The 15,651-nt window shown below is 40.9% G+C and overlaps 2 protein-coding genes across 5 annotated transcripts in view; one reads left to right on the top strand and one right to left on the bottom strand.

Moving 5' to 3' along the window:
- Nucleotides 1-15,651, top strand: part of LOC127957234 (uncharacterized) — a 364,986-nt gene that overhangs the window by 131,185 nt on the left and 218,150 nt on the right. The gene's annotated exons all lie outside the window — the stretch shown is intronic.
- LOC127957236 (G-protein-signaling modulator 1) overlaps nucleotides 1-15,651 on the bottom strand; it is a 31,820-nt gene that overhangs the window by 7,934 nt on the left and 8,235 nt on the right. For both annotated transcript variants that reach the window (XM_052555677.1, XM_052555678.1), the window contains exons 2-11: nucleotides 12,760-12,981; nucleotides 12,525-12,660; nucleotides 10,552-10,694; nucleotides 3,527-3,650; nucleotides 3,295-3,410; nucleotides 2,454-2,609; nucleotides 2,254-2,362; nucleotides 2,060-2,174; nucleotides 1,529-1,599; nucleotides 1,000-1,164 (exon numbers count right to left, since the gene is read on the bottom strand). In XM_052555677.1, coding sequence (XP_052411637.1) covers nucleotides 1,000-1,164; nucleotides 1,529-1,599; nucleotides 2,060-2,174; nucleotides 2,254-2,362; nucleotides 2,454-2,609; nucleotides 3,295-3,410; nucleotides 3,527-3,650; nucleotides 10,552-10,694; nucleotides 12,525-12,660; nucleotides 12,760-12,981 — 1,357 coding nt within the window. The remainder of the gene's footprint in view (nucleotides 1-999; nucleotides 1,165-1,528; nucleotides 1,600-2,059; nucleotides 2,175-2,253; nucleotides 2,363-2,453; nucleotides 2,610-3,294; nucleotides 3,411-3,526; nucleotides 3,651-10,551; nucleotides 10,695-12,524; nucleotides 12,661-12,759; nucleotides 12,982-15,651) is intronic.

Genomic DNA, 15,651 nt, shown 5'->3' with positions numbered 1-15,651 from the left:
ATAAACCCTAAAAGACCCACCGACATGTGCATGTCGAAGGTCGAGAACTGGGGTATTTATTTGCATCACCATGTCAACAATGAACCCTAAACTTAGCTAAAAATGTTCTTAAAATATTAGCAATCGTGTAAAACCTCTATGCAAAACTACTGCTTTTGTAATGTAAAGGTGTTGAATAAGCTGCAGTAAGGATCCAATAAAATAATTTTATTGAAGTATCAAAAAGTAGTCTAAATCTATTTATCTAAATCTATTAATCTATTTAAGATAATAATAGTGAACAAGCGTCAGCAGCAGGAAATGATGCACACTGAGACATATTTTCATATATTCCCCATCTTCCAGGAAAGTCACATGCACATAGATGCATTAGCAGCCAAGCTTCTGGTGTGTATTGATTAACAGAAGAACACAGTGAGCCACGGCTATCAAGTGAAACCTTTAGTGAAGCACTTTAAAACATAGATTGAATTAAAGCCCTGCAGACAGACACATCTGCACACTTACACTCTATGACTGTCAGCAAAAAAACTATTCATCTCATTAAAACACTGCTGCACTAGCAACATTCAAAACTTGAGCTATATATAATATATATATATATATATATATATACACAAACACACACAGCTTAGGTTTTTAAAATTGTGTGTGTGTGTGTGTGTGCGTGTGTGTGTGTGTGTGTGTACCTGATCATTATGAGTATGTAGTATATAGTGCATGACCTTGTGGAGACTTTATTTGTTCCCACAGGACTATAAATCATTTAGAATGAAGTGTTTTGACAATCTAAAATAGTGGAAAGTTTTGTGAGAGGGGTAGGTTTAGGTTTAGGGTTAAGGTAAGGGGATTAAAAATACAGTATGTACAGTAAAAAAAAAAAAAAATAATTAAACCTATGGAATGTCCCCACGAAAAAATGGAAACCAGTATGTGTGTGTGTAATGACAGATAGACAGACAGACAGACAGACAGACAGAGAGATAGATAGATACTCACTGGAGGTGTGACATGAACAGTGATGTCATCAGTGTCCACAGGTGAGTCGAGCCAGAGTCTCTCATCTGATGACTGACTGTCTGCATAACTTTTGCTTCTGCTGGACTGAAACAGCTGGTTCCTTGACCTCCTCGAAATACCATCAACATCCGGAGCATCTCCATTCTGCAGCACAACAACAGTATCCATCAGCATCACATCAACATCACATTAGCATCACATAAACTTCAGCATCACATCAGCCTCTCATCAAATTACATCAACATCACATCAGCGTCACATCAGCTTTGTAGAGCATCACATGAACATCACAGCAGCATTAAAGCAACATGTGTCTGTGTTTCTCAACGACCGTGATTCTACCGAGAAGGACATGTTCCTGCATGAGAGTCCATCATTTGATGTTGAGTTTAGGGTTAGGGTAAGGGTTCGTTTAACAGGCATTTTGTTCAATAGCTAAAGAAGATTTTGTTTCAGGTTCATGTCCTACATGGTAAAATTCTGGTCATTCAGATGTTGAGCATGTGACCTTTTCAGAGCTGTATTTCCACAGGTCCACACTCTCCATGCTGGCTTTCTTGATGAACTTGGGTCTGGCTCCTGTTGGAGAAAAGAAGCAAATCTTGATGATAGTTCATGTAATATCAATTTACAAACTGCAGGCATAGTTTTTGACAGCCATACACTACAGCATTACATTAGCACTGAAGTAAGCTGTCAATCCTGTCTAGGAAGGCTGTCTCATACATTTGTATACATGGTGTGTTACTCCACTGAAAGCTTTTTTTTCAATTCTTGAAAATAATATTTTAAAAATCAACGTCAAAAACGAACAGAATCCCATTGTGAAAGACCATATAGTGTGTAAAATACTTTGAATTTAACAACAAAAATCTAAAATGTTGAAATGTATTCTTTTTTCTATTACATGCATGTATAAAATGACCCTGCCCTGCTGTCCCATATACTGAAGGACAGGTGAAGTGTTTAATGTGGTGTGTCAGTGTCAGGTTGTGCTTGTCATCTGTAGATGATATACTGTATACTGAGACTGTGTTACCCTGCACGTTAAACTCAGATTCAGATGGAGAGAGATCCGCCTCCTTCACCCCTAGAGCCTCCATCAGCTCCTCCACATTCATCCTGGCCGTCATCTCTCCGTTCCTGTCTCCGATCTGAGCCAAGCAAACCACACAGTTACACACGCACCAAGCAGGACTGTCACTGCTGGACAGAGAATCAGTGTGAACTCACCTCTCTGGAGATTTCCAGGTGTTTCCGGGCGTGATGCAGAGCCTGACGGTGCTTTCCCAATGACACATAAGCGTTACCCAGACTCCAGCAGGCCCGGCCCTCCCCGACCCTACCAGACACACAGAACACGTTACTGCCCAGAGTCGTGCTGATGTGAGAGCGAGTCTGTGTGTGAGCAAGTGTGTGTTGACGGCTCACACCTGTCGTTCAGCTCCTGAGCGATGAGCAGGTGTTTAAGGTGATATTCTATGGCACGTTCATACTCCTGCAGAAGAGTGTATGTGTTTCCCAGACTGAAACACGCCTGAGCTTCCATCACCTGATCCTTCAGCTGCCGAGAGAGCTGCAGGGTTTTCCTGAACAACAGAGCAAATTTATTCCTGTGATCAAAGCTGAATTTTCAGATCCTTCAGAAATCACTCTAATATGGCGATTTGCTGCTCAAAAAACATTTCTTATTATCAGTGTTGAAAGTAGTTGTGCTGACAAATATTTTTGTGATACATTTCCAACTTTAGAAAGTTCAAAAGAACAGCATTTATTCTAAATATAATTTTTTTGTACCATTATAAAAGTCCTGTCTGTCACGTCTCATCAATTCAATGCATCCTAAAAGTAAGAATTTCTTAAATAAGAAACACCACACCTCTTCTCAATACACCTTATGATTAACATATTTTTCAAAAGTACTATTCAGTTATTTAGTGTAAAATGGTTTTCAATGTGGTGAAAAATACAGAACGTGGTAACATATAAATACATGCCAAAAAGTGTCTAAATTAAGTTGTAACTGATCACATCTCTTCCTTATTTATGATTTTTACCACACAGCCAGAAGCGGACATTAAACAATCCGTAGATTAATGTAAACTACAACTTTGATGCATCCATATACCATTTTCATTATTTTATTCATACATTTATTTTTCTTATGTTTGCTTTTGTGTATTTTTCTTCGTTCATCACAAAACAAGAAATGTATTTAATAAACAACTGGTCGTACATGAGGCATCCTCTAGATGGCGCTGTAGTGATTGTTACCTGTAATACTCTGTGGCTGCATTGAACTTGCCCAGGAAAATGAGAGCGTTGCCTAGGTTACTGTATGCTCGGCGTTCAGCGGCCTTGTCGCCAAATTCCTTTGCAATGGAGAGACGCTGGAAAAACAAGGAGGGACTGTGTTACTCTGAAACACAGATCCCTGCTAGAATGAGACTTCACGTCAGCGCTCAGCTAGATGAGTGAATGAGCTGATGGTCAATGACACTTGTACCTCTCTGTGGAACTTGATGGCCTCCACAAAATTACCCAGCAGGTAATGAGTGTTGCCAAGATTACCGAAGGCTCTTCCCTGTGCAGCTCTGTCTCCCAACTCCTTCACCAGAGACAGATTCTTTCTGAAACCCACAACGACTCAAGTAAAAAAAACATGCATGTTCCCCATAGATTCATATTCCCCATAAATAGATATTTAACATTAGCACCTGCACAATTTGCACTTGTAGTGTACTCAAGCTTTATATTTCTATACTATACTTTTTAAACTATACTTGCAGATAATAGTAACTTAAATAAAAGGCCACTTCAAGAGAGACACTTTCATGACTATGCACATAAAGGGTTAGTTCACCCAGATAGCAAAATTATGTAATTAATAACTTACCCTCATGTCGTTCCAAACCCATGAGACCTCCGTTTATCTTTGGAACACAGTTTAAGATATTTTAGATTTAGTCCGAGAGCTCTCAGTCTCTCCATTGAAACTGTGTGTACGGTATACTGTCCATGTCCAGAAAGATAAGAAAAAAATCATCAAAGTAGTCCATGTGGCATCAGAGGGTCAGTTAGAATTTTTTGAAGCATCGAAAATACATTTTGGTCCACAAATAGCAAAAACGACGACTTTATTCAGCATTGTCTTCTCTTCCGTGTCTGTTGTGAGAGAGTTCAAAACAAAGCAGTCTGGATATCTGGGTTCGCGAATGAATCATTCAGTTCACCAAATCGAACTGAATCGTTTTAAACGGTTCGCATCTCTAATACGCATTGATCCACAAATGACTTAAGCTGTTAACTTTTTTAATGTGGCTGACACTCCCTCTGAGTTTAAACAAGCCAATATCCCGGTGTAATTCATGTACTCAAACAGTACACTGACTGAACTGCTGTGAAGAGAGAACTGAAGATGAACACCGAGCCGGGCCAGATAACGAAGAACAGACTGACTCGTTCACGAGCCAAGAACTGGTTGCATCGGTTTTCGGATCACCAGTAGTTCTTTCGGACAGTTTGATTCAATAAACCGGTTGAAGAGAATGGTTCATCAGTTCTTTAGCGCTCGACGTAATGGCGTCATTTGAGATGATTGCCCTTGATTCAAGCCTTTGGTTTACCCGCGCTCAAAACACTACCACAGAATCTGTTCAGAATTAATCACCAAATGAATCAGTTCGGTTCAGGCGCTCTGTGTGTCAGTCTGCTTCACGCTGAATCACACATGCACAGTATCATCAGCTCCTCGGTTCTCCAATCGGACGCTTCTGACAGAAACGGTTCTTGACTCGTGAACGAGTCATTATCTGGCTCGGCTCGGTGTCCATCTTCAGTTCTCTCTTCACAGCAGTTCACTCAGTGTACTGTTTGAGTGCATGCATTACGCCGGGATATTGTTTTGTTTGAACTCAGAGGGAGTGTCAGCCCAGCCTGATCTCACAATCAAAACGTACATATTTAGACGTAAATTAAAACTGTCCAATACGTATGTGCCTTTACGTATTTACAGTGTCATTTACGTATTATCTGGACGTAATTACAGGTTCGATACATATCGAAATTTACGTAAAAACAACCTCAGATATGTACAGATAGAACGTGTTCTCTGACCAGTCAGTTATCCATAGAAATTTGCTCATGAAGCTGCTTTTCAATGCGTATCGGATTATTTTTTTTAATATTTATGTATATTTTCCCTTTTTATATATTTTTTTTTTGATAAATGTAAGATCCCTATACCTCACCCGAACCTAAACCTACCCATTTTATACAGAATGTTAAAAGAATAAAACATAATAAAACACAATTTTAGTAAAAATATAACATTAAAACGTTATTTTGAGCCACTAACGTTAATCTTACACCTACCCCTAAACCTACCCATAACCATTTCTTAAAACTACATAACGTTACTGTTATAAATAAACAAATAACAGACAAACAAACATAACGTTAATCATTTATTTTTTGCGAAAAAATATCAAAAGTGGTACCAAAAGTAGTTCAAATGATAATGAGTTCCAGTCGCAGTCCTCTCTGAAGGTAGTAGTTTTTATAGGGTACAGAGCAGAATTTAATTTATTAATCCGTGAAATTATGAATCTGTCTTCTCTCCGTGGAGGCGCACTGGCGCAGTACTGATTTCAAATGTCTATCAACTAAAACACGACATGTCGCAATCTGTGACGAATTATGTGAGAACCAATGAGAGTTCGATATCAGTGCCGTAAACCATGCCGTAAAGTTACTGTGGTGCACTGGCGCTATTTTCAAATTCGAATCATAACGGCGAGCGCAGGCTTTGACTGTGATGGACGCTGTTGCTGAGAATGAAGATGATTGATATGGATATGTTCCTTGCAAACATCTGGATTCTAAAGATACGGAGTAAAGCAAACAAATAAAATGGATGTGATTTGTAATTTTATGCTGTGCTTTTGTGTATCTATGGTTTGCAGCATGCACAGAAATGTTATTTCCTATTAAGCAGATGAATAAACTGCTTTGAATAAATTCCATAAAAACATTTATTGATATGACAATTTAAATACAACAGTGTAACGATATACAAATCTCCATATTCATCGGGAAGAAGGAGGCGGGAACCGGCGCACAATCAAAACATAATTTTAATATTCAAAATAAACACAATACAGCGCACCAGCCCCTCGCGGACGACTGGTGCGCGCAAATAAAAAGCAAACACATAAAATAATGTCCCAGGCCTGGTCCTCTCTCGTCCTTCTCGGTCGTCGCTCCAGTTTTATATCCTTCCATCTCCTACGTGGGACTCGATACTGGCGGTGGGGCGCAGGTGCAGCTCATCTTCAATCACTACACCTGGCCTCACTCCTCGTTCCCACGCCTCTCGGCCCCACCCCACTCGCCACATACCCCCATTGCCCCTAGCAGGCCGGGGGGTACCCTCGAGACTGCGCTCTATCCCCCCCCCCCCCCTTCCCTCGGGGGGGGACCGCTCACGGGGACCTGCAGGAACCTGGGGGTAGGACAGACGAGGCGAGAGAAAAGGAGATGGAAGGAGGAGCGACAAGGACGAGAGAGGGGAGAGAGGAAAAAAAAAAAAAAAAATTCCGGTTCCCAGACGCACTGCTGCTCGGCCCTCCACCAGCTGGGTGATCTCCTCCGCGGTGCCTGGCGGTGGCACTGGACGGCCCTCGGCGGACGGCACGACACTCCTCCGCCGCCCGATGGACGGCAACGGCTCCTCCGATTTTGGGCAGCGGCAGGAGTCCCCCGTTCCCTGCCCCTCCGGACTCAATCGCGGAGGCAGCAGGCTCCGGCCCCCTGGCGAACGGCGCAGACTCCTCCGCTCCCTCATGGACGGCAGCCGCCCCTCCATATCGTGGGCGGCCGGCAGCGAGCTCGCCCGTCCCCGGCAACTCGCTCCAGCCCACCGCCTCGAGCGTCCATGGCGGCACATACTTCGCCTGCTCAAGGGCACCGCGGATTCACCACAGCGGCGAGGGATCTTCAGCAGAGCGTCCCTCCTTCTCCCGGGTTTCGGCACCACTGTTACAATATTAAAACTCCAAATACATCGGGAAGAAGGAGGCGGGAACCGGCGCACAATCAAAACACTTTAATATTAAAAAAATAAACAAAACAGCGCATCAGCCCCACACGGCGACTGACGCGCACAAATAAAAGCCAAAACATAAAATATTGTCCAGGATTGGTCCTCTCTCGTCCTTCTCGGTCGTCGCTCCAGTTTTATATCCTTCCATCTCCTACGTGGGACTCGATACTGGCGGTGGGGCGCAGGTGCAGCTCATCTTCAATCACTACACCTGGCCTCACTCCTCGTTCCCACGCCTCTCGGCCCCGCCCCACTCGCCACAAACAGATTTAAATCATTAAAGCCACGATTTTAATATTAATACATGGGAATTCATATAAATTCACACTTTACGTTAGATTATTTAAGTTTTTTTAGCTGCTAACACGTAAGTATTTGTACGTTTTACTGCTATAAATACGTCTTAAATAAGTTGTACGTTTTTATGTGCATGAAAACGTAAGTAAATGTACGTGTGGTAGAACCACATTTAACGTAAAAATGCACACGTATTCTCATGAGATCACATTGGTCAGCCACATTAAAAAAGTTAACAGCCTAAGTCATTTGTGGATTAATGCGTATTTGAGACGCGAACCATTTAAAACGATTCAGTTCGATTTGGTGAACTGAATGATTCCGGATATCCAGACTGCTTTGTTTTGAACTCTCTCACACAACAGACACGGAAGAGAAGAAAATACTGAATAAAGTCATTGTTTTTGCTATTTTTGGACCAAAATGTATTTTCAATGCTTCAAAAAATTCTAACTGACCCTCTGATGTCACATGGACTACTTTGATGATGTTTTTCTTATCTTTCTGGACATGGACAGTATACCGTACACACAGCTTCAATGGAGGGACTGAGAGCTCTCGGACTAAATCTAAAATATCTTAAACTGTGTTCCAAAGATAAAACGGTTACAGGTTTGGAACAACATGAGGGTAAGTTATTAATTACATAATTTTGCTATCTGGGTGAACTAACCCTTTAAGTACACTTTTTAAGTGCACTTTGTAATAATGTTAAAGCTAAAAGTTTTACTTAATATTTTAAAGGGGGGGTGAAATGCTATTTCATGCATACTGAGTTTTTTACACTGTTAAAGAGTTGGATTCCCATGCTAAACATGGACAAAGTTTCAAAAATTAAGTTGTACGTTTGAAGGAGTATTTTTGTTCCAAAAAAAACTCTTCCGGTTTGTCACAAGTTTCGGAAAGTTTTTTTCGAGTATGGCTCTGTGTGACGTTAGATGGAGCGGAATTTCCTTATATGGATCCTAAGTGCGCGCTCTTCTGCCGGAAGAGCGCGCGCTCCCATATAGCAGAGCACTGAGAGGCTGAGCACAGCCTGATCAGGGCGAGAGCGTCGCGAAAAGTCACAAAAGAAGAGTGTTTTTGGTTGCCAGGGCAAGACAACCCTGCACAGATTACCAAAAGAGAAACAGCATTAAGGGACCAGTGGATGGAGTTTATATTTACAGAGCATCAACGGAGTTGTGCAAGTGTTTTTGTTTGTTCCCTGCATTTCGGATTGCACATCGTTTATTTCTCAAGGATAATGCAGTCCCAACGGAAAAGGGTCACGATCCTGTGTTGGAACCACATGCGGTGAGTAAAACTGCTTCAAATATCTCTGTGTTGTTAACTTAGCTATCAGCGCGTAAGCACATCAAGTAAACAACATGCGATGTTGTCATCAAACTGCACTTTCCACATGTAACGTTACAGCTTAAAAAAATAAAAAAATAAAAGACGACATAAAGTGGAACTTAGTCATTTTCCAAAAACCGCTAAGCAAATAAATACAGTTTCAGTACATACCACATAGCATACCGCCTTTGCTGATGCTGCTCTTGTTAAATTTCAGCCTCTGGATCTGTGTCGCAGCTTCCACATGCTCTCAACTCAAAAGCCTACTCGCGCTCGCGATTCTTTAGCCCCGCCCACACGTCACACCTCCAGGCACTCGTGTTTTTCCGGGAAAAATCGGTACAGACTATCTTTCTCTTATGAATATAATAAAACTAAAGACTTTTTGGAGTTATGAAGGATGCAGTACTACTCTATAGGTACTCAAGATTAACAGGATATTGAGTGAAAACGAGCATTTCACCCCCCCTTTAATGATTTTTTTAAAGGGGGGGGGTGAAATGCTCGTTTTCACTCAATATCCTGAATCACGAGCGCCAGAGAGCGTTTGGAAGCTAACATTACCTTGAGGAAAAAAACATCATCCAAAACAAACCATGGCTAACAGTCAGATCCAGCCATTTATTTATGATCCAGAATCAGATCCCGAGGCTGAAACTGAACGAGAGCAGCAGCAGCAACGACTCGCTCCGAGCGGGGCTCGTACCTGGGTCTCCGATGGTAGGCGGACGCACTAACAAGGAGGCAGAGATATTTTAAGCAGTTTTACTCACCGCCTGCGGTTCCAACACACGATCGTGACCCTTTTTCATTGGGATTGCATCATCCTTAAGAAATAAACGATACGCAAATCCGTCATCAAACTGGGCCTTGTTTGTAAAACAAGCATTTTCGAAATGCAGGGAACAAACACAAACACTTGCACAACTCCGTTGATGCTCTGTAAAAATAAACTCCATCCACTGGTCCCTTAATGCTGTTTTTTCTTTGGTAATCTGTGCTCCATCTAATGTCACACAGAGCCATACTCGAAAAAAACTTTCCGAAACTTGTGACAAACCGGAAGGAGTATTTTTGGAACAGAAATACTCCTTCAAACGTACAACTTAATTTTTGAAACTTTGTCCATGTTTAGCATGGGAATCCAACTCTTTAACAGTGTAAAAAACTCAGTATGCTTGAAATAGCATTTCACCCCCCCTTTAAAGAACTACACTTGTTTTGACATGTTGACATGTTTCACAATTTGAGTTGAATTACCAAAATGAACTTCCATGACATTCTGATGATTCGCCAAACAGATTCACCTGTTTGTGTGATATTAAAATAACATCAAATAAATGCAAATAGTTGAAAATTATTATTATTATTTTTTTTAATGCGACTTGTTTCATTGATGCATGACTGACAAACATACATCACATTAAGTTAATGTTAAAACTTTGCAATCCAGATCTGATACGCAATTTAAAATATTTGTGAGCCGTGTTTTCCATGTTTTCCTAGTAAACGGACACACGGAAAGAGCTACTAATGACTGTTTGAAGCGGTGTGTCCCTCGTCTGACACCTCTGGTCTCTCTACGTCTCATTTATGTGCCATTTAACCTTCAGGATCTGCTAAATGTTGCTGTTAATGAGCTAAGCTGAAGTCGAGCAAACAGGTCTCGGTGGATTCTGCCTAATGATGCTCAGATGCTTCAGTAAACTCTCCATTGCACCTGTGTGTGTGTGAATGTGTGTGTGTGTGTGTGTGTGTGTGTGTGTGTGTGTGTGTGTGTGTGTTGGACTGACTCGTAGAAGGCTGTGGCTCGCATGAGCGTATCTCTGACATCAGGAGGAAGCTCTCCGCGATCCTGCGAGACGCCCCAGAGCTGCTGCTTCCCTTTTGCGTGAAACACGTTCCCAATGTTATACAGAGCCCTGGCCTCACCGACCTGCACACAGCAGCCGATTGTACACTGACTCTTTTGTGACTGTTTCTATAAAAACACTGAAGTACACATTTAAAAAGTTAAACTTTGTAATTGACAAATTTAAAGCTTAACTTCGAAGTACATATTAAATCATAATGTTTTATTCATACTGTCTTTTTAAAAAGCACTTAAAGAACTTGATAAGAATTTTAAACAAGCACATGTAAACTTTATGTACACATGTAATTTTATTTGATATTACATTACTATCTGCACCAGACAGGGTCTGATGCAGTGTAAAATCCTTCATCGCACTCACTGGACCAAAGTTAGACTTTCTAAAATATATTCTGAGGTAGATCCCATGTGTGATCGCTGTCATCAAGCCCCTGCATCTACTGCGCATATGTTTTGGTCTTGTCCATCTCTACACAAATATTGGTCTTTGATCTTTAAAACATTATCTGAAGTTCTTGGAATTTATGTCCAACCTTTGCCTGTCACAGCTCTATTTGGTACTCTTTCTCTTTCACTTGACATGCCCAAATATAAGACTGATTTTGTAGCTTTTGTTACTCTTCTGGCAAGACGCCTAATTTTAATAAATTGGAAATTGCCTACACCTCACACTCATTCTTCATGGATTAATATTATCTTTCATTCATCAAACTAGAAAAAAATCAGGCATACAATAAAGGGGTCTTCTGACAACTTCTATAAAATTTGGGGCCCTTTTATAGATTGTGTAGAAAAGTGAAATGGTTTTAAACGCCTGTCTATATCTCCTCTGGCAGTAAAGAATCTTCTTACACGTGAGATTAACCTGAATATCTCTTTGGATGACCAAGCTTTATATGGCTTCTTATTTATTTATTTATCATTTATTTATTTATTTTACTTTTTGGTTTATGTTGCTGTTCTTATTTATTGTTTATACTTCTGTCATTGTTTTATTCTCTCATGCTGAATGCTGTTTGGACATAATTTGCATCATATGACAGATCCATAATTGTATATTTCCTTTTTATTATTGCTTAACTTAGAATTAACTTTATTCTGTCTCTGTTTGCTATTTGGTTCTTTCTATGACAAGAGAGACGGAATTAATTACATATATGTGATATTCCAATGGTATCTGTAATTGTGTGATGTACTCTGTTTATGTGGAAAAAAATCAAAATAAAGTGGGGAAAGGTATTACATTACTATAAGCTACTATAAGTTATGTTAATATATTTCAAATGTACTAATACATTACAAATGTGTACTTACAAATATGGATCAAAGCACAATATATTTTCATTGAATTGCAATTGATATGTATTTTAGTTGTCCAAAATTATATTCAGTGTGCACTTGCATATATTCTTTTAAAGTTTATTATTTCTGCAATAAATATTCTCTAATAAGTAGGTTTCACAAGAGTTGCTCCAAACATTAAGGCAATCCCGAATTCAAGGCTTACATTTACGTTTGTGCATTTAGCAGATTTTTCTCTCCAAAGTCACTTAGATTGCATTCAAGGTATTTTTATCAGCTCATGAATTCCCTGAGAATACAACGGCAAATCATATTTGTGGTTTGTTTGGTTATCAAATCCATCAATGTGTGCTCCAGTAACACATTCAGTCTCCATTCAGCGAGAGTACTTGCACACAGAAATAAATTACTAAAAAATAACCCCAGTAAAGGTGATATTGACCCTGAGTGGCAGTGTTTTCATTCATCATAATCTCAGACACCTTGTCTGTACATTAACCGTGTGATGAAAATTGCTTACAAAACTGCAAATCACTTTCTTTCTTCATCCAGTCTTATCTAGTAAGGTAATCCTGACAGAGGTTTCCTCACCTTATCTCCTTGTTCTTGAGAAATGTCCAGGTGCCTTTGACAGCACACAGCTGCTTCATCATAGCGGCCCAAAACTTTCAGAGTGTTGCCAAGATTTCCGCTGGCTTTCCCTTCCCCAATCCGGTCTCCGATCGTCCTGAATTACAATGCAACTGTTTATTTTCATTAAAGATTAACTTGCATGAAACTGAAACTATTGACGACTATAAATGGCAGTCCAATGTACTGTTCTCACCGAGCAAGCGTAAGGTCATGCCGATGGTACTCTAGGGCTTTGCCGTACTCCTTCAGGTAGAAGTATGCATTGCCCAGCTGGCTGTAAATGGCACTGAGGGTCTTGAGATCTTCTGTTCCCACCTGAACAGCAGCTTCAAAGAATGCCGTGCCACCTTTAAAATCTCCTGCTTTACAGAGTCTTTCCCCCTCCAGCGCCAACTCCAGGCAAGATGCCTCCATCCTGCAAACACAAGGAATTCAGATCCTATAATCAATAAAGGCTGAACACAAAATTACACTCTAACATGGCTGGACTTATTAAGACCTTAATAATCCTCAGAAAGCGAATGAACATGCATGATTTACACAAGAAGAGTGTGTAATCTGAGCATTTTGAACAATGAACAAGTATTGAAGTTAACAGCTACATAGATTTTCAGATGGTCAGAGGATGAGGTCTGTATACTATAATAATGCCAGATGGTTTGCATTATGTTTCCATTATGTCATACATGGAACAAAAATAGAATATGACATCATATTTTGTGAGATTTTTCTCTGCAATTGCGGCATTGTATGTCATCATGAATCCAGGACTGCAAATTATATCATCATCAGCCAAAAGCTGTTGTCATTGTTTGGTTTAAAACTGATTCATTCTGTGTTGTCGCCACGTTCACTAATTATATTCATGAATTTGATACAGTACAGACATACAGTATGTATATATACAGTACAGACCAAAAGTTTGGACACACCTTCTCATTCAAAGAGTTTTCTTTATTTTCATGACTATATATATATATATATATATATATATATATATATATATATATATATGTACACTGACTAAATGAGGGAGCTAAACAGAAGTAGCTGAATTGAATAATTTACTAATGAGTAGTGGTGGAGTCACAGGAGGAAGGAGTCTTGGTGGAGACCTTGGAAGAGGAACCAGGGAGACAAGCTCCTATGGAGCTGATGGAGGTGGAGACAAAGGTGGAGCCAGCATATAGAGAGCCAAGGTGAAACTGGAGGCCTGGAGATCCAAGACAGAGATGAGAGCTCATGTTTCCTGACCCAGAAGACCATGGCGGAGCTGGAGCAACTGAGGCCAAAGCTGGAGCCAAAGGGGAGGAAGAGCCAGATGGAGCCAGAGGGATGGAGGGACAAGGCAAAGCCGGAGAAGTGGAATCCCATGTCGGAGACAGGTCAATGACTAACCAAGGCGGAGCAGGAGGGATGAGGTAGCGTCCAGGGCTCAGAGGCCGGTGGTGGAGACAGGGGATCCTCACACCTAGACGGAGACTGAAAGGCTGAGGTGGATCTACACAACATGGTAAAACAGACTGATGATAAGCCAAGGGTCCAATAGGACCCAGCAGAGGCAAAGAACAGGTGGATACTGGAAGACCAGGTGGGAGAGGGAGGCTGGGTGGGTTCTCAAGAGATGCAGGAGATTCAGGGCTTGGTGGGGCCAAAGGAGATGAGAGAAACAGGTGGTCAAACTCTCCCAGAATATGAAAAGGCTCAGAGGTCAGTGATAGCTCACCCTGAGTAGTGGGAGTGTCCGTGGGGCTCCATTCCATTTCCTCTTATTCCACTTAAACTCCCTCAGGGATGTGCAATGTTGCCGGCTTACACACCCGGTCAGATGTGAGGTTGGGCTTGATAAATCACTTCCTCTTGTGCTGGCAGGCTTGGGCTCTCTGTCTGTGGTGGGCTCAAGTGATCAGTCCATGCAGTGTGGTGATGGCAGGCTGGGCTCTGGATTTGGGAATGGGGCTGATGAAATCCTCCACCATGAGGTAGATGGTGAATGCCAAATTGTTGTTCACGAGCAACTAATCCACGAAAGCAGCAGATTTTATGCTGGGAGATGTGCCTAGGTTCAGGTAGTGAGTTTGGTTCGCCAAATCCAAAAGGTTTTAAGTGTGGACCTCCAAGGAACAATGTTCCTTCTCAAGGCATAGGAGTTGGACAGAAGGTAGATCCATTTGGGGAGGAAAATAAAACAAAAGAAAGAAATATGCCACTAAATAACTTTCTGTCTGGTCTTCTGTTTCAACCAAAACTCACAATACTGAGTAGCTCAGAAAGTAATTTTTATAATCCAGGAGGAATAACATGAAAAAATACATCAGCGAGACCAGACAAAGAGTATGATGAAACAGAGATTGACTAAACGAGAGAGCTAAACAGAAATAGCTGATTGGAATAATTATCTACTCATGTTTGGCTGAGTAATTTTGATGTTACATATTCTCTCACACTATACGAGTTTTTAAATTCTGCCCAAAAAAATGAGACTGAGGCACATCCATATTAAACACAAGTGTTGTATGACTATATGGTATACAGCTTTGCTTCAATCAGTCTTCATTCTCATTACAGCTGAACACTAAACATATTTCTATCTCACTCTAGGAGCCTCACAGCTTCACTGTCTGAAAGCAATTATAAAGCCATGCTTTGACAAGCAGTTCACTGGTTTTGCTTCTTTTCCATTAATGTCTGAAACAGTCGTGCTTTTGGCTTGGCTGCTGTAGCAAGAACGAGATTTATTGAGTGCTGCGGTTAGAAAAATATTTTGGCTGGAGCAGTAGATGGGCTCACATCCACCTCTGCTTTGTTTCTTTCCTCTCTGGATCTTCAATTAAACTAACACTTTAAAGGAAGAAACACCGCATGATTTTCATATTTTCTGAAATCATATGTGGTGCTTGACATTGCAAAAATTATCACCATGACAGTGTGTCACTGTGCGGTTGCTTGGGTTGGTTTGGGTGGTTTCTAAGTGTTTTGTTCTGTCTGGTATGAAAAGAGACCCTGCGTCTCAGTGACCTTCTGCTCTCTAAATATAGCTCACATTCCTCCTTTATGTGAAAATGGTGCATCTCATGACAAAAGT

Source organism: Carassius gibelio, chromosome B5, assembly GCF_023724105.1.
Source record: "Carassius gibelio isolate Cgi1373 ecotype wild population from Czech Republic chromosome B5, carGib1.2-hapl.c, whole genome shotgun sequence".
Taxonomy (NCBI): Eukaryota; Metazoa; Chordata; class Actinopteri; order Cypriniformes; family Cyprinidae; genus Carassius; species Carassius gibelio.
Note: the sequence above shows the minus strand (reverse complement) of the source record. Positions and strands in the feature narration are given on the sequence as shown.